The 24306-nt window shown below is 41.0% G+C and overlaps 1 protein-coding gene and 1 non-coding gene across 3 annotated transcripts; both read left to right on the top strand.

Moving 5' to 3' along the window:
- The first annotated feature begins 2626 nt into the window (after positions 1-2626).
- On the top strand, positions 2627-23966 carry METTL3 (methyltransferase like 3). Of its 2 annotated transcripts, none has more exons than XM_036280043.1 (11): positions 2627-2876; positions 17771-17988; positions 18078-18482; positions 19907-20082; positions 20685-20901; positions 21128-21315; positions 21949-21987; positions 22158-22266; positions 22387-22452; positions 22894-23006; positions 23698-23959. In XM_036280043.1, the coding sequence occupies exons 1-11, from the start codon at positions 2777-2779 to the stop codon at positions 23843-23845; spliced, it is 1779 nt and encodes a 592-aa protein (XP_036135936.1). In that variant the 5' UTR covers positions 2627-2776; the 3' UTR covers positions 23846-23959. The 2 variants fall into 2 exon arrangements, with proteins under 2 accessions (XP_036135936.1, XP_036135944.1); XM_036280051.1 differs by having other exon boundaries at positions 2628-2876; positions 23734-23966.
- LOC118621956 lies at positions 11735-11797 on the top strand. The gene has a single exon (XR_004957851.1). It is a non-coding gene; the product is annotated as a U7 small nuclear RNA (small nuclear RNA).
- Positions 23967-24306: the final 340 nt, after the last annotated feature.

Genomic DNA, 24306 nt, shown 5'->3' on the forward strand with positions numbered 1-24306 from the left:
CATCATCCCATGCACCAAGAGGTCACTAGTTCCATTCCCAGTCAGGGCACATGTCTGGGTTGTGGGCTTGATCCCCAGTAGGGAACATGCAGGAGGCAGCCAATCAATGGTTCTCTCTCACATCAATGTTTCTATTTCTTTCTCCCTCTCCCTTCCTCGCTCTAAAAATCAATAAAAGTCCCCCCTGGCCAGTTGGCTCAGCAGTTAGAGTGTTGGCTCAGCTTGTGGACCAGAGAGACCTGGGTTCAGTTCCCACTAAGGCCATGTACCTCAGTTGCAGTTTGTCCCCGGTGCCGGTTGGGGTCGTGTGGGTGGCAACCAGCCGATGTGTCTCTCACATCGATGTTTCTCTCTCTCTCTTCCTGCCTCTTTCCCTCCTGCCCTATCTGAAGATAAAATGCAACAATGTCCTCAGATGAGGATTAAAAAAAAAAAAAATCAATAAAAGTCTATCTAAAAACAAAACACTCCCTATTCACAAACTCTAAATTATCTTGTTATATTGTGAATAAATTGCAAGCTTTTTACTTAGGTAACATGTACTTTTTGCAATCTGGCCTCAAATATGGAAACAAATACTCTTCTAAATTCTCAAATAATATAATTCTTGGTGTTTTAATGAACTAATCTGCATTAACAGAACATTCACCATACTTTCATAACTCTACTAGACTTTGCTTTTATCATGTCCTTGTCCTGGAATTCTGTCCAATAGTTTCACCTACTGAAAACCTAGCTGTCACTTCAAGCCTGAACCTTGATGCCACCTTCTTTCCAATACCTTCCTGGGTCATCTGAGCTTGGAGTCCTCCTCTTCTTTGCGATCATGTTTATTTTTAGAGTCTATGTTCATGCTGTTTTATGTTGTAAAGATGGTTCAATATTAAGAAAGGGTCTTGCCTGGCCAATGTGGCTCAGTAGATTGAGTGTCATTAAAAAAATAATTACAGCCCTGGCTGGCATGGCTCAGCAGTTAGAGCATCGGCCTGCGGTCTGGAGAGACCCAGGTTTGGTTCCTGCTAAGGTCACATACCTTGGTTGCAGTTTGTCCCCGGCCCTGGTTGGGTCGTGTGGGTGGCAACCACTCGATGTGTCCCTTTCACGTCGATGTTTCTCTCTCTCCCTCCCACTCTATCTGAACAAAATAGAAAAATGTCCTCAGGTGAGGATAAAAATAAAAATAATAATAATAATTACAGCCCCGGCCAGTTTGGCTCAGCGGTTGGAGTGTCGGCCTGTGGACCAGAGAGTCCCGGGTTCGGTTGTATTTAAGCTTACTACATGTATAGAGACATGCACAAACCAAACTGTTCAACTCAATTTTCACAACATTCTCATGCAATCAGCTACCAAAATAAAACACATGCTACCTGAACCTACGAAGCCATCCCCTTGTGCACCCTATAAGGACTCTATGCCCTGGCCAGTTTGACTCAGCGATTAGAGCATTGGCCTGTGGACCAGAGAGTCCTGGATTCCTGCTAGGAACACATACCTCGGTTGCAGTTTGTCCCCAGTCCCAGTTGGGGTTGTGTGGGTGGCAACCAGTGGATGTGTCTCTCTCATGTTGATGTTTCTCTCTCTTTCCCCATCTCCCCCTCCCCCTCTATCTGAAGATAAATGCAAAAATGTCCTCAGGTGAGGATTAAAAAAAAAAAAAAGTATTACTATGATACACGCAGATTTGGTGTAAGAAGAGTGAGAAGCCCTTGCATGGTAGCTCTATTGGTTAGAGCATCATCCAGATGTGCCAAGGTTTTGGGTTCCATCTCTGGTCAGGTCACATGCAAGAATCAACCAAGGAATGCATAAATAAGTAGAACAACAAATTGTTTCTCTCTCCCTTCCTCTCTCTCTAAAATCAATAATAATTTTAAAAGATATTTTTAAAAAAAGTAGAATGAGACTATGTATTTGCAGACTCTTTTAATATCACTGCTCCATCTCTCCTCTCAGGGAAGTGTGCTGCATACACCCAGAGATTGGGAACTAATGTAACAGAATCTTTTTTTTTTTTTTTTTTTTTTTTACCCTCACCCGAGGATATTTTTCCATTTTTTTTTTTGTACAGATAGAGCGGAAGGGAGAGAGAGGAAGGAGAGAGAGAGAGAAACATCGACATGAAGGGACACATCGAGTGGCTGCCACCCGCACGACCAACCAGGGCCGGGGACAAACTGCAACCGAAGTACATGCCCTTAGCGGGAACCGAACCCGGGTCTCTCTGGACCTCAGGCCGACGCTCTAACCGCTGAGCCAAATTGGCCAGGGCTGTAACAGATATCTTTATAAGCGAATGCATGGTAACATAAACCTACACCTTCAATGGAAAAGGTATATATCAAACTATCAAGAGAAATTAGCTATCCTTCATTTTAATATCTGTACTACAAGTACTTGTAGTACAAGTACTATCTTATCTGTCAACCAACTCTCAAGAGTGACCTTATATTCAACATGGCCGCATGCGCGTCTAATAGCAACATGGCCGTCCTGCCAGGCGCCAAGATGGCAACCACAGCCTCATTGCACCCGGAAGCACCACAGAGCGCCAATAAAAAAACATCCGCTTTCCTGCCAACACCTAAGATGGCTGCTGTTTCAGCGTCAAAGCAGCGCGAAACCGGAAATGGCTTTCTGTCTGGCGCGTCTCCGGGATCTCTTTACGTTTAGCCTTGGGGTTTGCGCGTGAGAATTAGATTTTTCCTGGACCTTCAGCGGGGAGGTGCTAGTCTGCCGTGCCTGATTGGAGACTTAGCCAGACTGGGAGACGAGGATGTCGGACACGTGGAGCTCTATCCAGGCCCACAAAAAGCAACTGGACTCCTTGCGGGAGAGGCTGCAGCGGAGGCGGAAACAGGACTCGGGGCACTTGGGTGAGGCGCGGGTCTCGGGCAGATGCTTAGCCGGGATGGATGGGAGGAAACCCTGGAGAAAAAGCTCCCGAGTGGAAGGCCTTCTCCAAGCGGCTATTTTTGAACGCCGCATGCATTAGTGCTTCCTTTCTCCCCTCAGCAGCTCAGACGCTCCACCTTCCTGCAAGTAGTCCAGGCTCCTTCCCACCCCGGGCGCTGGTTCTAGCAGGTCGCCTTCCTGGGACTAACGCCGGGCCCCATCCCCGGCCCTGGTTGATTCCTCTTAAGCCTACGACAGTGTCGCGTTTGCTAGGCCTCTCAGCCCCCGTTCCTTGAAGTAGCAAGTCCGCTTTTTCCCCCCCATGGCGTTTTGTTCCCCCACAGGTTCTGGTGACTGGTTTGTAGGGGTCTTTTCTTTGCGTCCGTGGGCACAGTGAGAACAAGCACTGAACCTTAATAGCCAGAGTGCCCATCTCAGTGGCCCTCACAGAATTGGCACTGGGTGTTGCGAAATGAGTTGAAGAACTGGCATTGTTCCAGTCGTTTACAATACCGAGCAGGAACCTGAAAACATTAGTTCTTTGTTTTTCATTCCGTACCCCCATCCCCCCCCCCCCCCCACACACACACACCTCCCGTGTCACAGTCCTAAAATGAAGGAACCTCACCACCCATTCCTAGGGCAATCTCTGAATTAAGGAAAAACAATTATAAAGGTCTACAAGAATAGTGAATCTCTATACCACTATTGTGGTGGGTTGCCCCAGTGTTTCCCAGTACATTCAAATTCATCACTAACTCTTGTCTTGATGCGGATCAGATTCATGCACACATTCTGGCCCCTGGAAGTAGAAGATGCCCTGGCAGGATTCTCACACCACAATAAATACATATCTATTGAGTTTCTACAGTGTGCATGAGTGTAGTTAGACAAAAATAAGTGTGATATTGCCCCTGCTCTCAAGAAGTTTGAAATTTAGTTGGGGATAAAGAATTGATGCTTATCAAAAGTCAAATACAATATGATACATGTAGAATGCCAAATGAATCCACAAGTACAGAGAAAGGAGAACTAACAAGAGCTGGTTTAGTCAGTTAAGGCATTATGGAGGAGTTGGCACTCAGAATTTGGTTTTGAGGGCTATATAAGACTTAGAAATTAAAAAGAAGTTAGGAGGGCAGGGTGAGTAGAGGAAGTGCAAGTCATATGATCAGGGATTAATTAGTAGTCAAGCATTGGAGTAATTACTGAATTACCCAAGAGGAAGAATTTTTTTCTTTATACATAAACTTCAGTTCCTTTGACCTCTTGTAGATCGAGTTTTCTCTGTTATTTGTTTATTTTTTATTCTTTACTTTCCTCTGTTTCTGAGCCTTTTATTTATGCACATCAATTTTAGATAGGAAATATAACAATTATATCACTATCATAGACAAATGACCCATTGCTTTTATTTTATTTTTATTTTTTAATTATTGATGTAATAAAGAGGGTGGAAGGGAGAACGAGAAACATCAAATTTTTTGTTCCACTTAACTACCTGGCCAGGTAGTTAATGGCTTCTTAATTTAGTATAGACTCCTGTTACTGGGATTAAATATTTCATCAACTTTTTAAAAAACAGCATTCTGGAAGAATATGATTAGAAGCATTTCTGATATATATATATATATATATATATATATATATATATATATATATATATATTTAATACTGAAAATCTTTGCTGTCTGTAAAAGCCTGCTTTAAAGATAGCAGGGCTACCCTGGCTGGTTTGGTTCAGCGGTTAGAGGGTCAGCCTGCCGTCCAGAGAGACCCGGGTTCGGTTCCCGCTAGGAGCGCGTACCTCGGTTACAGTTTGTCCCAGGCCTTGGTCGGTTGTGCGGGTGGCAGCCACTTGATGTGTCCCTTTCATGTTGATGTTTCTCTCTCTCTCTTCCTCTTTCTTCCTCCCACTCTATCTGAACAAAAAAATGGGAAAATGCCCTTGAGTGAGGATTAAAAAAAAAAAAAAATAGCAGGGCTTGCCCGCTGTTGTGGCTCAGTGGTTGAGAGTCAGCCTGTGCACCAAGAAGTCACCAGTTCGATTCCTGGTGAGGGCACATGTCCAGGTTGTGTGCCCAATACCCAGTAGGGGGTGTGCAGGAGGCGGCCAATCAGTGTTCTCTCTCATCGATGTTTTTTTTTTTTTCCTCTCTCTCTCTCTCTCTCTGAAATCAATAAAGAAAAAAATTAAAAAATAAAAAGCAGGTCTTGGGTGGGGAACACAGAATGCAATATATAGATTATGTGTTATAAAATTATACACCTGAAACCTATATAATTTTGTTAACCATTGTTACCCCGATAAGTTCAATAAAAAGTAAAATTTTTTAAATTAAAAATAAAAATATGAGGGCTTACAGAAAAAATAGAGCCCTTATAATATTCTTCTAAAAATGCTAGCATAATTGAATCTCCATTGGCATTTTGACCTATAATTAAAGCCATCCCATTATCATAGCTTGTGCCCTGGGGCTCCTACTCCTACTTCTACTTCCATTCATTGGTCTTTTTGTTTAACCTTTGCATTTTCTTCATCTGGACATGTAGCTAGCTTCCCAGACAGCTTAACATAGTGCAAAGTGTAGCACTTCTTGAAGCCACCAAACCAGCCACTTAATTTTTTTTAAGGCATTTTTGTAGTATTCTGACCTATTTTTCTTTCTTTTTTTTTTTTGTTCAGATAGAGTGGGAGGGAGAGAGAGAGAGAGAGAGAGAAACATTGATGTGAAAGGGACACATCGAGTGGCTGCCACCTGCACGACCAACCAGGGCCGGGGACAAATTGCAACCAAGGTACGTGCCCTTAGCGGGAACCAAACCCGGGTCTCCGTGGACCGCAGGCTGACGCTCTAACCGCTGAGCCAAACCGGCCAGGGCTGACCTATTTTTCTTAAGGCATTCATATATTATCAACATTTTTCTTTAACTATGAGAATATTTGCCCCTGACCATTTCAAAACATTAACATGAGAAAATCATGTCTGAAACAAGAGTTCTGTGTTATTCTGACATATCCTTATTTACTTTGATTTACATTGAATAAATGCATTGTAGCAAAACAGATTGTATTTGGATAATATTTAAGAAATGTCAGAGAAACAACTGTTCTATGGAGTCTGTTGTACAGGTTCTTCACGTGGTCATTAGGAAAGCAACACTGACCGATGTGGGCTCTCCAGGTAAGTTACTCAACACCAGAAAAGGAGGTGCTAATGGTTCCATTTATGTATAACTAGAAACTCACCAATCACTACTTTTGGACACTAGGTTGTTAAGTTTTCAATACATTTTTTTTTTATCCTCACCCTAAGGTGGGGGGGATCCTCACCCTAGGATCTTTTTTTTTTCATTTATCTTTAGGTAGAGTAGGAGGGAGGGAGAGATAGAGAAACATCAAGGTGAGAGAGACACATCGACTGGTTGCCTCCCGCATGACCCCAACCAGGGCCAGAGACCGAACCACAAAAGTACATGCATATAAGTTCTTTGGCTTATCTAATTCCTCTACCTGCACCCCCCTTCTCTGAGGTTTGTCATTCTGAATCGTACTCCTTTCCGTGTCTCTGGGTCTATTTTGTTCGTCAGCTTATTTTGTTCATTATATTCCACATATAAGTGAGATCATGTGATATTTGTCTTTCTCTGATTGGCTTATTTCATTTAGCATAATACTCTCGAGGTCCCTCTATGTCGTCTAAAAGGATAAGAGATCTTTCTTTCTTACAGCTACATAGTACTCCATTGTGTATATGTACCACAGCTCTTTTATCCACTCATCTGTTGATGGACACTTGGGCTGTTTCCACATCTTGCGATTGTAAATAGTGCTGCTGTGAACATAGAGGTACATATATTCTTTCTGATTGGTGTTTCAGGCTTCTTAGGGTATATTCCTAGAAGTGGGATCACTGGATCAAATCACAGTTCCATTTTTAACTTTTTGAGGTAACACCATGTTGTTTTCCATAGTGGCTCCACCAGTCTGCATTCCCACCAGCAGTGTACTAGAGTCCCCTTTTCTCCACACCCTCTCCAGTACATGTTTGTTGATGGCAGCCATTCTGGCAGGATACTTCTTTACACTTTATTTCTAAATTCATATTTTTTAGATGGATGATTCTAATTGCTCTTGGTCATTTTAAGTTCCACTTCACTTTTCCACAGTACTTCCGACATTTTGGTATTAACCAAACTTTGTGCTATATGCAAACTTAAGCACTAGCCTTGATTTCATCCAGGTCCTTGCTAAGCATGTTTAATAATTTTGACAAGATTGTGTTCTACCTTGAATGTAAATATTCTCTTTTGGAGATATATATATATATACCTCTTGACTTGTACATTCATTTTAATAATATATGGTTAAGACTTCTAGTACATCCACCTAATAATATGGTTAAAATCCTGTAAATGTATTTTTGAGGTTGTGATTAAATATATGTTGTCTTCTGTCCCCAAGCCTTGGCTGGCCCATTTGGTACTGTGAGAATAGACAGAGATGAAACATACAAATTAACCCAACCTGTCACTGTTCCTTCTTTCCATTATTTTGATTATTCCATTTTATTTTATTTTTATTGATTGATCTTTAGAGAGAGAGAGAGAAAGGTGAAGGGGAGAAAGAGAGAACATTGATTTGTTGTTCCACCCATTTATGCATTCACGGGTTGTTTCCTGCATGTGTTCTGACCAGAGATTGAACCTGCAACCCTGGCACTTCAGGATGATGCTCTAACCAACTGAGCTACCTGGCAAGGGCTCCATGTCATTAATGAATGCAAAATAGTATGGCCAAAGAATCACTGGGAGACCTTTGTTAACTTGGCATTTTAAAAATACAACTTGGGCCCAGCTGGTGTTGCTCAGTGGTTGAGCATTGACCCGTGCACCAAGAAGTCACTGGTTCAATTCCCAGTCCAAGCACATGCCCAGGGTGTGGGCCAAATCCCCAATGGGGGGCATACAGGAGGTGGCCAATCAATGTTCTCTCTCATCGATGTTTCTGTCTCTCCCTCTCCCTTCCTCTCTCTCTGAAATCAATAAAGAAAAAAAAATATTATCATTTTTACATCATCTTTCTTACTGTGTTTGTTGTTACAAGAACCTCTTTAACAAACAAGTTTTCTAATTAAAAAAATTTTTGAGCCTTGCCAGTGTGGCTCAGTGGTTGAGTGTCAACTCATGTACCAAGAGGTCGTGCCAGTTCGATTCCTGGTCAGGGCACATGCCTAGGTTGTGGGCCCAATCCCCTGTTGGGAGCATGCAGGAGGCAGCCAATCAGTGTTCTCTCTCATAGATGTTTCTATCTCTCTCCCCCTATCCCTTCCTCTCTCTCTAAAATCAGTAAAGAAAAAAACAACAACAAAATTTTATTTGAAAAATACAACATTGTTAAAATCGTGTCAAAATACACATAAAATTTACCATTTTAACCATTTATTTTATTTTTAAAGATTTTTAAAATTGATTTTTAGGGGGAGAGGGAGAAAGAGAAACATCAATGTGAGAGTGAAATATTGATTGGCTGCTTCCCACAACCTTGGCATTGAACCAGAAACCTTTCAATGCACAAGACGACACTCAACCAGCTGAGTCACACCAGCCAGGGCCCATTTTAACCATCTTTAAGTATACAGTTCAGTAGTATGAAGTATAGTCACATTGTTGGGCAGTCAATCTTCAGAACTGTTTCATCTTGTAAACTGAAGCTCTGTAGCTAATAAACAGGAACTCCCTCTTCTCCCCTCCTTCCAGTTATTGGCAATCTACCATTCTACTTTCTGTTTTCATGAGTTTGACTACTTTAGATACCTGTAAATGGAATCAAAGTATTTTTGGTCTTTTTATGACTGGCTTATTTCACTTAGCATAATGTCATCAAGGTTCATCCATGTTATAGCATGTGTCAGAATTTCCTTTTTAAGGCTGAGTAATATTTCATTGTATGCCTATACCACATTTTATTTTATCAATTTATTCATCATTAGACTTAAGCTTGCTTCTACCTTTTGGTGATTGTGAATAATGCTGCTGTCAAAATGGGTGTACACATATCTTTTGAGACCCTGCTTTCAAATTTTGGGGGTATATACCCAGAAGTGGAAATGCTGGATCATATGGTACAGGTTTCTCCACTATCCAAAAGTAGAGTGTTCCTATGAAAACTTTTGTAAGATAATATGGCTTAAAGTGATGAAGCAATTACCTTAGGACATATCACTCTCTAAATCCTTTCTTCCCTTTTTTCATAAAAACAAAAATCCTTGGATTTCTTTCAGTTAGCAAAAACAAGTACTAATGTAGGTTTTTGGTTTTTTTGGTTGTTTTTTTTAAATCCTCATCTGAGGATATTTTTCTGTTTATCTTCAGATAGAGTGGGAGGGAGAGAAAAGGAGAGAGAGAAACATCGACATGAGAGGGACACAACGACTGGTTGCCTCCTGCATAACCCCGACCAGGACTGGGGACAAACTGCAACCAAAGTATATGCCCTTGACCAGAATCGAACCCGCGACTCACTGGTCTGTGGGCTGACACTCTGCCGCTGAGCCAAACCGGCCAGGGCTAATGTAGGTTTTTTGTAAAAGCCAAGTGGCATAAAGCAAAATTTCAAAAGCGGGGCATACCTGTAATTCTATTTTCAATTTTTTGAGGAACCACTCTACTATTTTCCACAAAGTACTTCTAGCTCTCTTTTTCTTTTTTTTTTTTTTTATCCTCACCCGAGGATATTTTTCCATTTTTTGTACAGATAGAGTGGGAGGTAGAGAGAGAGAGAAACATCGACTTGAAGGGACACATCGAGTGGCTGCCACCCGCACGACCATCCAGGGCCGGGGACAAACTGCAACCGAAGTACGTGCCCTTAGCGGGAACCGAACCCGGGTCTCTCCGGACCACAGGCCGACGCTCTAACCGCTGAGCCAAAATGGCCAGGGCTTCTTTTTCTTTTTTAAAACTGATTTTAGAGGAGAAGGAAGAGAGAAAAAACATGGATTTATGAGAGAACTGTTGATCTCAGTTGCCTCCCATACATACCCCTACTGGGAATCAATCTTACAACCTAGGTATTGCCCTGACTGGGAATCAACCAGCCACCTTTTTGGTGCATGGGACCATGATGCTCTAACCAATGACCCACACCAGCCAGGGCCAAAGTACAGCTTTTTGAAATGAAGAATATTACTTTCAATAAATCTTTTTTATTTTAATTGAACGATAGACTTGGCCAAGCTTAGCACTTGGTAAATATGTGAACTGCTTAGTATATACTTCATCAGTGAGATTGAAGAAGTGCATGTAGATATTGATGTATTATAGGGGTCAGCAAATTAGTAGACTGGCCATAAATATATTTTTTAATCCTTCGAGGATATTTTTTCATTGTTTTTCAGATAGAGTGGGAGGGAGGGAGAGAAAAAGAGAAATATCGATGTGAGAAAGACATCAATTGCCTCCTGCACAACCCTGACCAGGGCCAGGGATTGAACCACAACCGAGGTACATGCCCTTGACTGGGATCGAACCCATGACTCTTTGGTCCACTGAGCCAAACTGGCCAGGGCCTGGCTATATTTTTTATGTTTTCAAGCTAATATTAAGTTTATATGTAATGGAACTGTTAACCAAAGAATGAAATCAAACATTATGTATTACTTTGCTGAACCCAACACATGCAATTTCTTTTAGATTAGAAGCAGAGTGTCAGCACAGTTGCCAGCATAGTGGAAGTAATCAGTAAATGTATTAATAATGAAAAAACAGCCCGGGCTGTGTTGCTCAATGGTTGAGCGTTGACCTATGCACCAAGAGGCCGCCGGTTCAATTCCTGGTCAGGACACTTGCCCAGGTTGTGGGCCAAATCCCCAGTGGGGGGGCGTGCAGGAGTTGGCCAGTCTCTCATGGATGTTTCTCTCTCCCCCTCTCCCTTTTTTTCTCTCTAAAATCAAGAAAGAAGAAAAAAAACTTCACCTAGAAAATCTTTTTTAAAAAATGAAAAAATACGCCCTGGCCGGTTTGGCTCAGCGGTTAGAGCGTCGGCCTGCGGTCCTGAGAGACCCGGGTTCGGTTCCCGCTAAGGGCGCGTACCTCGGATGCAGTTTGTCCCCAGCCCTGGTCGGTTGTGTGGGTGGCAGCCACTCGATGTGTTCCTTTCACATCGATGTTTCTCTCTCTCTCTCTGTTCCTCTCTCTCCCTCCCACTCTACCTGAACAAAAAATGGAAAAATGTCCTCGGGTGAGGATAAAAAAAAAAAAAAATGAAAAAATAATTTTTGAAGGAGTTGAAACCCAGCTCTTTTTATTAATGTTCTGGACATTAACCCATTTTACGAATGATAAAAAATGTATTCCCCAAATGTATATATACATACATATTGTTATTCATATACACAAATATACAAAAATTTGCATGTAATGACATGGAATTCACAGAGTTGGTAAAGCCTATTCATAAATAGTTGCATTAATTAGATGTTAAATTTTGTTCACAACATTGAACATGATTCCCTTCCTCACAATAACCTTTAAAAAGGTGTTTTCAGCCCCATTGTCCTTATTGGGATGAAAAGAAACTCCCAGGAGGTGTTACACAAGGATTCGTAACCAGAATCACATCACCAGGTTGTTTTTTAAAAGAGCAGTATTAAGCCCTGGACAGTTTGGCTCAGCGGTTGAGCATCGGCCTGCGGACCAGAGAGTCCCGGGTTTGGTTCCCACTAGGGGCACGTACCACAAAAAAAAAAGTAAAAAAGCAGTATTAAAACAAGTGATTAGTCAAATTACAAAAGAAAAAAAGTCAGTATCTAGTTCTAGAGATTGGAAATGTATGTTAAAGTGCTTACAGCTCTTTTTGAATTTGTCTAGTAGGTCTTCTGGTTTTCACCGGAAGGCCCAAAAAAGAAAAAAAGAAAAAAGGAAATGTATGTTAAAGGGGTTCATTTTACAGACTTTTAAGCTTTCTTTAAGAAAAATTATATCCCAGGCTGGTAGCGCAGTGGTTAGAGCATGAGTCTGCACACTGAAGGGCCATGGGTTTGATTCCAGGTCAAGGGCGTATACCTGGATTGCAGGTTCGATCCCAGGGCCTGATTCATGTGTGTGTGGGAGGCAACCAATCGATGTGTCTCTCTCACATTTAGGTTTTTTCTCTCCCTCACTCCCCCCTTCTTCCTCCCTCTGTCTCCCCCTCTTCCCCTCCCTGCCACTCCCTTCCACTCTCAAAATCAATGGAAAAAATATCCTCGGATGAGAATTCAAAAAAAGTGTACTCTACTCAAAGAACATCTAAATTTGGTTATTAACTGGAGAAAGTAAAATGTGTATATGATTACATCCTTGATAGTATCGGTAGGTTTAATTATAAAAGCACATTTTCTTGAGCACGCAATGGAGTATACAGATATTGTATTATAAAATTGTGTATACCTGAAACTTATATAATGATATTAACCAATGTTACCTTAATAAAATTAATTTTTTGAAAAGCACATTTTCCATTTATTGACACTAGAACTGCAGCAAAATCAATGCTTTTTCTCACTGAGATAATGTTTGATATGATGTATAAAGTTTAGATAAAAGAAGTGTAGTCTATTCTAGAAAGTTGGTAGGAAAGAAATCGAGAGCAATAACGTGTAACCAAGTTTATATATTGTTATTTTAAATATGATAATAAGATATAACAATGCTTTTTTTCTTTGAACCATTAGCTCTTGGCTTCATTTAAAATAAAGTTAATAGAGAAAATGTTTATTAAAAAAAATAATGTGGCATTATGGCATATTTAAGCCAAATGTTTCAAGAACCATTTTTGTTGTGGCAATAATGAAAAGTAATATGGTAGTGAATAAGTATGTTCCTCAATGGAATTTTGATTAGATTACATTAATAAGAATTATTTTTATAATGACAGTCACTTTTTTAAAAAACTGATTTGAGAGAGAGAGAGAGAGAGGAAGGGAGAGAGAAACATCGATCTGTTGTTCCACCTATTTATGCAACCATCGGTTGATTCTTATATGTGCCCTGACCAGGGATAGAACCCACAGTCTTGGTGCATCAGGACCAAGTGAGATATCTGGCCAGAAAAATAATATTTTTGAAGCGCTGATTGGAAATTGGAAATCATGGAAAATGCTTAATAATTTTATATTAATTTATTTACTTATTTATTTATTTTTTAAATCCTCACCTGAGGATATTTTTCCATTTATCTTCAGATAGATTGTGAGGGGGAGAGAGAGAAACATCGACATAAGAGAGACACATCAATTGGTTGCCTCCCACACAACCTAACCAAGGCCGGGGACTGAACCCCAATCAAGGTACATGATTTTGACCGGAATCAAACCCGTGACTCTTTAGTCTGTTGGCCAACACTCTAACCACTGAGCCAAAGCAGTCAAGACCCATATTTATTTTAATCAATGACAACATTTTTATTATTTTCTTTTAAGTTACATGGGTGAGAAACAAGCAAAATATGCTAAATCAAGATGTAAAGCATCTTTAAAGAAGATGTATAGCCCGGCCAGTGTGGCTTAGTGGTTAAGCATCGACCCATGCACCAAGAGGTCGCTGGTTCTATTCCAGGTCAGTGTACATGCCCAGGTTGTGGACCGAATCCCCAGTGGGGAGCATGTAGGAGGCGGCCAGTTGATGTTCTCTCTCATCCATATATCTATCTCTCTCTCCCTCTCCCTTCCTCTCTATCTAAAATCAATAAAGAAAAAAATTTAATAAAAAAAAAGATGTATAGATAGATGGCCAACAGGTATATAAAAAGATATTTAACATCACTAATCATTAGGGAAATGCAAGTCAGAACCATAATGAGATATTACCTCATACTTGTTAGGATGGTTGTTATTAAAAAATCAAAAGATAACAAATGTTGGTAAAGAGAAAAGGGAACATTGATTCACTACTGATGGGAGTGTAAATTGGGATAATCATTATGGAAGACAGAATGGAGGTACCTCAAAAAATAAAAAATGGACCCTGACCAGTTTGACTCAGCAGTTAGAGTGTCAGCCCATGGACCAAAGAGTCTCAAGTTCAATTCCCGGTCAAGGGCACATGCCTTGGTTGCAGGTTTGATCCCTTGCCCCTGCTGGGGTCATGTGGGAGGTAATCAATCCATGTATCTCTCTGCCATCAATGTCTCTCTCTCTGTTGCCCTATCTCTCTCTCTCTCTCTCTCTCTCTCTCTCTCCTTTTCCTCCTCCCACTCTATATAAAAATCAATGGAAAAATATCCTTGGGTGAGGAATATTGCTATATGATCCAGCAATTCCACTTCAGGGTACTCAAAAGCATTGACATCAGGATCTAGGAGAGATACCTGCACAGCCATGTTCATTGCAGTGTTACTTCCAATAGCCAAGATAGGGAAATGACCTAAATGTTCATCAATAGGTGAGTGGATAAAGAAAATGTGGAATATACATACAATGGAATATTTATTCAGCCATGAAAAGGACATCTGCCAGGGTGGATCAGAGGGACATTATGCTAAGTAAATTAAGTCAGACACAGAAAGACAAATATTATATGATCTTACATTATATTTGAGATGTGGACTCTAAAATAATTAAAGTCATAGAAGTAGAGAGTAATTGCCAGGGGCTGGAGGATGGTGGGAGGGTGGGGAATAAGGGGAATGGGAAGGTAGTGGCCAAAGGGTACAAGGTTTCAGTTATGCAAGATCAATAAGTTCTAGAGATCTATGTAGCCCTAGCCGATTTGGCTCAGCGGTTAGAGCATCGGCCTGCGGTCCGGAGAGACCTGGGTTCGGTTCCCGCTAAGGGCACGTACTTCTGTTGCAGTTTGTCCCCGGCCCTGGTTGGTCGGGCGGGTGGCAGCCACTCGATGTGTCCCTTTCATGTCGATGTTTCTCTCTCTCTCTCTTCCTCTCTCTCCCTCCCACTCTATCTGTACAAAAAAAAAAAAAAGTCCGGAGATCTATGTAAACAGCATAGTGCCAATAGCTAACAATACTGTATTGTATACTTAAAATTTTTCTAAGAGGGTAGATAATTATGCTAAGTGGTCTTACCACACCAGATAATAAAGGCAGAAGAAGGAATCTTTGGGAGGTGGTATGTCTATAGCCTTTGTGGTAGTGGTTTATGGGTATATATACTTTTCTCCAAAAGTCATTGAGTTGTATACATTACATATGTACAGCTTCCTATGTGTTGATCATACCTCAATAAACTGGTTTAAAAAAAAAAGATGTAGAAGGGATTGTCTGTAGGAAGAAGCTTAAGCCTTTATTAACAAAGTAAACTCATACTAATGTCAACAGCATATTACAAGGTACCTGGCACAAAGTTTGAACATAAATTTAAATGGGGGGGGGGCAGGGTGGACAATTTATGGCTTATCTAAAATATTAAAAATTTCAGAACATAAAGGAAAGAAACTATATGCTCAGTATTGATTTAAAACTTATCTAAATTTTCCTTTAGCTCTTGTTTCTATTTTCAGAATCTTTAGATTAATAGCTTACATAAATTACTCCCTTTAGCATACTTTGAGTTAAAATGGTCAATATATAATGTATAAAACAATTTGTGGGCCCTGGCCGGTTTGGCTCAGCGGTTAGAGCATCGGCCTGCGGTCCAGAGAGACCCGGGTTCGGTTCCCGCTAAGGGCGCGTACCTCGGTTGCAGTTTGTCCCTGGCCCTGGTCGGTCGTGCGGGTGGCAGCCACTCGATGTGTTTCTTTCACATCGATGTTTCTCTCACTCTCTCTGTTCCTCTCTCCTCCCACCCCCACTCTACCTGAACAAAAAATGGAAAAATGTCCTTGGGTGAGGATAAAAAAAAAAAAAAAAAAAAAAAAAAAACAATTTGTGGATGGCAGTACCTGAAATCCTAATATTAAAGCACCTTTTTTTGTTTTTTGCCTTAATAGTGAAATTTACCATTGATTGTGCTTAGTTGGGTTGCTTAATGAAATAAACTTTTGTTTACTTCAAATATATTTAAAACTTGACTGATAAAAAACTGAGTTTGATCCTAGTGTAAATTGCAATTGGAGCATTTTAGCTCAAATTTATTAGATTCATAGAATCTCTGAATTGCAAGGGACTTCAGTAGTCACCAAGTCAAGACCTATTCAATGCAGGAATTTTGTCTATAGACTTTCAAGTAAGCTGAGTAGTAACTGTCACTTACATTTAATACATATTTTTAGCTTAAGTCAGTTGCTCTTTTCTCATCCTGACCTTTAAAAGTGCTTCCATGACTCTTCCATGTGTATAACACCGTTTTGCCAAAATAAGGAATTTTAAAAAATGTTGTATTTATTTATTTCTTTTTAAGAGAGAGGAAAGGAAAGGGAGAGAGACAGAGAAACATTGGCCGCTTCCTGCATACCCCACACTGGGGATCGAGCCCACAGCCTGGGCATGTGCCCTGACCAGAATCAAACCAGGGACCTCTTAGTGCATGGGATGATGCTCAACCAACTAAGCCACACCGGCCAAGGCAAACAAGGAACTTTTATTAGTTCATGGGAGTTCTAGTCTCTCTAAGATTCAGCAGAACATAAAGGAATCGAAGTAAGCAAGGTGAAGAAAGTTGTCAATTATTTAACATTTACAGTTAATATGAAATTGTAGAGTCTGTTTTCCAAACAGGGTAGAACTTATTTTCATAAAATATAACTATTCCAGCCAAGTGTTTGTATAGTTCAGCTTCATTATCCTTGGGATTTCTGAGTCAAAGTTTACTAACGTCAGTTCCATTACAGTGGAAATTTCCAACTAATCAAAATATTTTTAAATGTAAACTAATAATAGCTCATTTATACCTTATAATATTTAATTTAACAAAATTCCAGGGTAAGTCCTGAGTTTAATATTTCATCTATATTTTATTTTTTTATTTTTATTTTTTTTTGGTACATGCCCCTACCGGGAACCGAACCCGGGACTCTCTGGTCCACAGGCCGACGCTCCAACTGCTGAGCCAAACCGGCCAGGGCTCATATATATTTTAAATAAATAATCACAGATATTAGGTTTTCCCAAGGGTAATATTTTGTCCTAATTTTAGTTTCTTAAATCTTATTAAGGTTTTGATTTAAAAAAAAATTTTTTTTTTTAATCCTCACCTGAGGATATTTTTACATTACTCTTCAGATAGAGCTGGAGGGAGAGAGGGAGGAAGAAAGAGAGAGAACATAGATGTGAGAGACACATCAATTGGTTGCCACCCACGCAACCCTGACCGGGACTGGCAATGAACTGCAACCAAGGTACATCTCCTTGGCCAGAATCGAACCCGGGACTCTTCGGTCCGTGGGCAATGCTGTTACAGCTGAGCCATACTGGCCAGGGCAACATTTTTGGCTTTTAAATGCAGGCAACCAATCAATGTGTCTCTCTCACATCAATGTCTCTGTCTCTGTCTCTCTCGCGCGCTCTCTCTCTCTCTCCTCCCTCCCTCCCTTCCACTCTACCTAGAAATCAGTGGAAAAATATCCTCGGGTGAGGATTAAAAAAATTAAATTCAGGTTGATTATGTCAGTTGTTATTTAGAGTGACTTGAATGGAGGTGGTAAAGACATTTAAATCTACCATTCTGCTAATTTCATTTGAAGTACAGCAAGGACAAGGGATTAGGAAAACTCTCATTCAGTAGAGAGGAGGTAAGCTGTTCCCAGAAAATTGAGGATTATCCTGGCAATGCAGTGAATGAATGCTTAAATATGATTGAGGAGAAGTTATCTAGTGCTAAATTTGGTCAGAATTGCTTGCAAGAAATGTGTGCTGTGAATGCCAAATAATTTGACTCCTGGGGAATAGAGAGACTGACAGTGGTTGCTCTTCTTCAGTTTCTGTTCTCTTCATTCCTAGATTTACGGAATCCAGAGGCAGCACTGTCTCCAACCTTCCGCAGTGACAGCCCAGTGCCTACTGCACCCACTTCTGGTGGCTCTAAGCCCAGCACAGCTTCGACAGTTCCTGAATTAGCTACAGACCCTGAATTAGAGAAGAAGTTGCTACACCACCTCTCTGATCTAGCCCTAACATTGCCTACTGATGCTGTGTCCATCCGTCTTGCCATCTCCACGGTAATGACCTGATAAGACAAGGTTGGTATCTACCACTTCTTTACTTCAGTTCAGGGTCAGTGTCTTATTGCCCTCTCCTCCTTCCCTAGCCAGATGCCCCTGCTACTCAAGATGGGGTGGAAAGCCTTCTACAGAAGTTTGCAGCTCAGGAGTTAATTGAAGTAAAGCGAGGTCTCCTACAAGATGATGCACATCCTACTCTTGTTACCTATGCTGATCATTCCAAGCTCTCTGCCATGATGGGTGCTGTGGCAGAAAAGAAGGGCCCTGGGGAGGTAACGGGGGCTATCACAGGGCAGAAGCGGCGTGCGGAACAGGACTTGACCACAGTAGCTGCCTTTACTAGCTCTTTGGCCTCTGGTCTGGCCTCTTCAGCATCAGAAGCAGCCAAGGAGCCAACCAAGAAATCAAGGAAACATGCTGCCTCAGACGTTGATCTGGAGATAGAAAGCCTTCTGAACCAACAATCTACTAAGGAACAACAGAGCAAGAAGGTAGGGGCAGATGGAAATGCTTTCACACATATACTTTGAATTATAGCTTTGGTTGAGAGGAATTTACCCATTGTGCAAGGAGCAATTCTTAGAATTGAAGATTTAGAACAGTAGTCCTCAACTGGGGATGATTATGCCCTCTTTCCTTCTCACAGAGGACATTTGGCGGTTGTTACAACACAGGGGAGTGCTACAGGCATCTAATGGGTAGAGGCAAGGGATGCTGCTAAACATCCTACAGCCATAGTAGGATAGCCTCCACTCAACAATGTCAAAAGTGCCAATGTTAGAAACTCAGAATTAGAGAATCTTTGTCATTGGATCTGTTTGGAAGAATCATGAGATCAAGGGAAGAGGAATCCAGCCTTGGATGGGTAGCTCAGTTGGTTAGATATGCCAAGGTTTCGGTTTGCTCCCCAGTCAGGACACATACAAGAGTCAGCCAATGCATGCATAAATAAGTGGAACAAAATCAGTGGTTCTCTCTTTCTCTCTCCCTCTCTTTGTAACAATCAACAAATAGAATTATTTTTTTAACAAGAGAGAAGAGGAATCCAAATGTAGAAATAGAGGGAGATGAATGGAAATAAATACTAGAAGATAGTCATATGGACCAGTAATTATGGAAATAGATTGAACAATGTGAATTGGCAGTACAGCAAGTCCTCAAATAAAGTAGTTTCATTCAGTATTATTTCATCATAACGTTGATGAGATGCTTAAGGAACTTAACTTTAGTTTTTATCAATTAGCCTGTGGTAAAATTGATTTTGTTGTACGTCATTTCACTTAAAGTCACAGAACCTATCAATGATGTTGAGCGTTTACTCTTTAGTAGTCCTCTGTATAAATACTGGACCCACATGAGTTCTCTTCCCTTTGCTACTTGTGGTTGTGTGAATTTGACAATGTAATCAACTTCTCTTGAGCCTTAGTCTTCTTATCTGTAATGTGAGGATAATCCGAGTACTCTTCCTTATAGAACTGCTGCATAGACTGAACCAAACAGTAAAGTGCTTAGCACTGTGCCTTGGTTCAGTACCTAATATAAGTGGGTTTTTTTTTGTTTTTTTTTTATCCTCACCCGAGGACATTTTCCCATTTTTTGTACAGAGAGAGTGGGAGGGAGAGAGAGGAAGGGAGAGAGAGAGAGAAACATCGACGTGAAGGGACACATCGAGTGGCTGCCACCCGCACGACCAACCAGGGCCGGGGACAAACTGCAACCGAAGCACATGCCCTTAGCGGGAACCGAACCCGGGTCTCTCTGGACCGCAGGCCGACGCTTTAACCGCTGAGCCAAACTGGCCAGGGCAATATAAGTGGTTTTGGTGGGCATTATTGACAAGTAGAATTTACAGAGATGGTTTAAGGGCTAATTTTATCTATAAACCTTGTTAAGTTCAAGGCTTCTTCTGTCACAGGTCAGTCAGGAGATCCTAGAGCTATTAAATACTACCACAGCGAAGGAACAGTCCATTGTTGAAAAGTTTCGGTCACGAGGTCGGGCCCAAGTACAAGAGTTCTGTGACTATGGAACCAAGGAGGAGTGCATGAAAGCCAGTGATGCTGATCGGCCCTGTCGCAAGCTGCACTTCAGGTCTCTTGGGAGGGAGAGAGGTGGAATGGGTTTCCTAGAAGCAGTCATTCCTTTTCAGCACATTGCTTCCAGTCATTGGGGTTATGTCTTTAATTCTGTTCTTAAATGGTTCTAATATGGTTTGTCTGAGACCTCCAGACTCTGAAAGTATACTTTTAGAAGTAGTGTTCTGTGGGAGAGAATAAAGGCTGGACTCCCAAATAATGCCTCTTTCTTTTTGCAATAGCAGGCATTTCTGCCTCTGAGCCCCAGTGAAAGTTAAAATTCTTTGGAAAGATGATCTTAGGAGAAACAGGACTGTGGGCTCTTAGGTCAGTGTTGCACTGCTCTCTAGCCAGCAAGCCCTTCCTTCCTTCCTGTCATACGATAAGCAAATTATGTCTTTGCTCAGAGAGGAATTAAAACGATTCTTTAGTGTGAATTATGGATTTCCATGTTACCTGCCTCCCTCTTTTCTAAAAACTCTTGGAGGAAGTTCTAAGGATACAGAAAATTAGGAGAGGGGGAAAGATAGGAAATTGTGAAACAATTTGGAACTTGAACTGTGGGCTCTAACTCTGGAACACTGTCTTGATTCTGATTCTCCCTTTTTATTTCCCCAGACGAATCATCAATAAACACACTGATGAGTCATTAGGTGACTGCTCTTTCCTTAACACATGTTTCCACATGGATACTTGCAAATATGTTCACTATGAAATTGATGCATGCATGGATTCTGAAGCTCCTGGGAGCAAAGACCATACACCGAGCCAGGAGCTTGCTCTTACACAAAGTGTTGGAGGTGACTCCAATGCAGATCGACTCTTCCCACCTCAGGTACCTGTCAGCTCAGAAAACTTGTCTCAGTGTATGGACTTAATGTAAATAGGGCAGCCATCCATGTAGGAAAGCAGGACATAATTAGTAATTTATCTTGCTGATTGGGAATGGAGTGGGATAGATATGTTTAGAAAGTAGTAGGAAAATCAAATGGAAAAGAGGGACTGGGGCCATGAATCTGAGAGTGGAGGAAGGGAAGATGACCAAATACCACCTCATGCAGTGGATCTGTTGTGATATCCGCTACCTGGACGTCAGTATCTTGGGCAAGTTTGCAGTTGTGATGGCTGACCCACCCTGGGATATTCACATGGAGCTGCCCTATGGGACCCTGACAGATGATGAGATGCGCAGGCTCAACATACCAGTACTGCAGGATGATGGCTTTCTCTTCCTCTGGGTCACAGGCAGGTAATGCAGTTCAAAGACATGTAGTTATGGGCAGATATAGTACAGAGTGAGTACTGGGTGGGGATAAAATCCTGGGCTTTCCTAGTTGTGCTATTAAATATATGATTGAGTCAGCCTTTTTTTCTACTGAGACCTAATGCCTATTTTTAACAAATTATACCTTGAGTTCTATTTAACTCCCTATTTGTTCCTTGTGAAAGGTAAGGCCATTGAGAGTAGACACTATGTTTTATCTTTATATTCTTTTTATTGCATTCTTTAATGTTGTTTTTTTTTTAATTTTTATTTTTTTGTTGATATTTTAGAGAGAGAGGAAGGTAGAAGGAGAGAGAGAGAAACATCGATGAGAGAACATCGGCTGGCCACCTCCTGCATGCCCCTAACTGGGGATCGGGCCCACAACCTGGGCATGTGCCCTGACCGGGAATCAGACTGGTGACCTCTTGGTGCATAGGTCAACGCTCCACCTGTGAGCCACACCAGCCCGGCTATCTTTATATTCTTAAGTCCATCCTGTTGCCCTAATGGTGTCTTGCATGTAAATACTCATTGAATGTTTACTGAAAACAACACATCTTGAGGGGAAAGAATCCACCAGCATAAAAGTAGCTGTTTAACCCTTATTTCTTTTAGGGCCATGGAGTTGGGCAGAGAATGTCTGAACCTCTGGGGGTAAGTAGCAATCATTGTGTTGCTTTCTTTTGAGGGAAATACATAATTGTTATCTGTTTACTTCTCCCAAAGTATTCTCTGTGATTCCTTGCCTTGGTAGAGTAGATGGTACTACTCCTAAACTGTGAAAACCTGATTAAAGCTCTAGTTCTCTTTCTTATGCTCCACAGTTATGAACGGGTAGATGAAATTATCTGGGTGAAGACAAATCAACTGCAACGCATCATTCGGACAGGCCGTACAGGTCACTGGTTGAACCATGGGAAGGAGCACTGCTTGGTGAGCAGCAGTGGGGCTCAATTCATTAGGTGGAGCAAAAAGAGGAATTGTTTGATTTCTTATTGAGAAAAAGTTCAAATGCTGGGTTTCATAAGGTAATCTGTTCTCTGTGGTGAGCAGGTTGGTGTCAAAGGAAATCCCCAAGGCTTCAACCAGGGTCTGGATTGTGATGTGATCGTAGCTGAGGTATGTACTTCCCCACACATCCAAAGCTTTCACATTTTAATTGGTATTAATTATTGAAGTCAGGGGTATTCTTGTCCCAGGTTCTTGCATTTGCATCTCTTTTTTGTTGTTGTTACTCCTCACCGGAGGACACTTTTGCATTTATCTTCAGATAGAGCAGGAGGGAGAGAGGGAGGAAGAGAGAGAGAGAAACATCGATGCAAGAGAGACACGTGGACTGGTTGCCACCCGCACAAACTCCAACCGGGGCCAGGGATGAACTGCAACCGAGGCATGTACCCTTAGTGGGAACCAAACCCAGCACTCTCTGGTCCGCGGGCCAATGCTCTAACCTCTGAGCCATACTGGCCAGGGCTTGCATTTGCATCTTAAACATGAATGGAAAGGGCTAGAATTGCAATCGTGGGTAACTTAAAAGTAGCTAGACCCTTTATTTCCCAGGTTCGTTCTACCAGTCATAAACCAGACGAAATCTATGGCATGATTGAGAGACTATCCCCTGGCACTCGCAAGATTGAATTATTTGGACGACCTCATAATGTGCAGCCCAACTGGTAAGGTGGCCAGAGAAAATTCTAGCTCCCAAGGCAAAAGTGTTTATAGTCAAGAACTGAAGTTAGTAGAACTTCATTCACATCCTATTCCAGTATTCTGTAAATGGGCTTCAGAGGGTTCACAAGCCACCTAAGCTTATATTTTAGATTGTTTTACAGGAATCTGCAACGTTCATTGGAAACCCCACAGGTTTTTGGGATTCAAAACCACTGTTCTCGATTCCACTCTTAAAACCTAAAGATATTCTTCAGTTATTCTATAGATATTTTGAATCTGCCCCCTGGTGGTTATTAAGAATCTAATCTGTCAATAATTTTAACTCTTTCATCCTGTTAGTAGAGCTTTAAAAGACATGCTGCTAATTTATTTTTTAATTGAATTTACTTGGCTGACATTGGTTCATAAAACCATACGTGTTTTAAGTAAATCCAATTAAAAATAAATTTTAAAAATTTTGAAAAGACATGCTTCTAATATTTTACTTATCCACAGAATACTCACTGGCAACAACTTTGTGAAGTAAGCCAGGTTAACCTTTAACTGATACAGATCTTGCCAGTCACAATACCATATACTATTTTAATATTAAGGTCTTTTAAATAGAATTGGCAGGAATATTCGATGAGATGACAGGCAGTCTTAATAAAAGGTATTCATATATTTTAACAATATTAAGCCTTTTAATTCCAGGAATTTTGGTTTACCCCATCTTTCCCCTTGCTTCAGGATCACCCTTGGAAACCAACTGGATGGGATCCACCTACTAGACCCAGATGTGGTTGCCCGGTTCAAGCAAAGGTATCCAGATGGTATCATCTCTAAGCCTAAAAATCTATAGAAGCACATCCTTACAGAACTAAGCTTCCATAGGCTGTGGCTCTACAGGCTGCATCTAAAGAGTAATATTTGTACAATAGCTCTTTTCCTTATTTAAATAAAAATTTGTATTGTAGTTGGGATTTTGAGGTCAAATTTTGGCTTTGTCACTTAACAGTGTGTGATCTTATGTAACTCAGTTCTATGAGTCCTGATATGTAAACTGGAAATATTACCTACCTCACTGGGTTGTTGTAAGGGTTCAAACTAAATGAATGCATGGAAAGCATTAAAATGTTGATTATACGGTATAGGATGAAAGCGATTAGCAATTAGTACTACACAAACATGATAATAAAGAATGGGGGCTCTGGAACAGCATTTCTCAAGGTAAGATTTGAGTTTCCCTTAAGGTTATCACTAAGGCTATTCATGCTCTAAATATTTACTTATTCCATTATAACTATGTGTCTTTGATAGTCT

This window comes from Molossus molossus, unplaced genomic scaffold, assembly GCF_014108415.1.
Source record: "Molossus molossus isolate mMolMol1 unplaced genomic scaffold, mMolMol1.p scaffold_m16_p_1, whole genome shotgun sequence".
NCBI classification, from domain to species: domain Eukaryota; kingdom Metazoa; phylum Chordata; class Mammalia; order Chiroptera; family Molossidae; genus Molossus; species Molossus molossus.

What these genes read in the sequence shown, in the direction of transcription:
- METTL3 (XM_036280043.1), top strand. Translation starts at nt 2,777, where the DNA reads ATGTCGGACACGTGGAGCTCTATCCAGGCCCACAAAAAGCAACTGGAC. An exon ending in ACAGGACTCGGGGCACTTGG is followed by an intron (nt 2,877 to 17,770) that starts GTGAGGCGCGGG and finishes CTTCATTCCTAG; the next exon opens with ATTTACGGAATCCAGAGGCA. An exon ending in TTCCTCTGGGTCACAGGCAG is followed by an intron (nt 21,316 to 21,948) that starts GTAATGCAGTTC and finishes TATTTCTTTTAG; the next exon opens with GGCCATGGAGTTGGGCAGAG.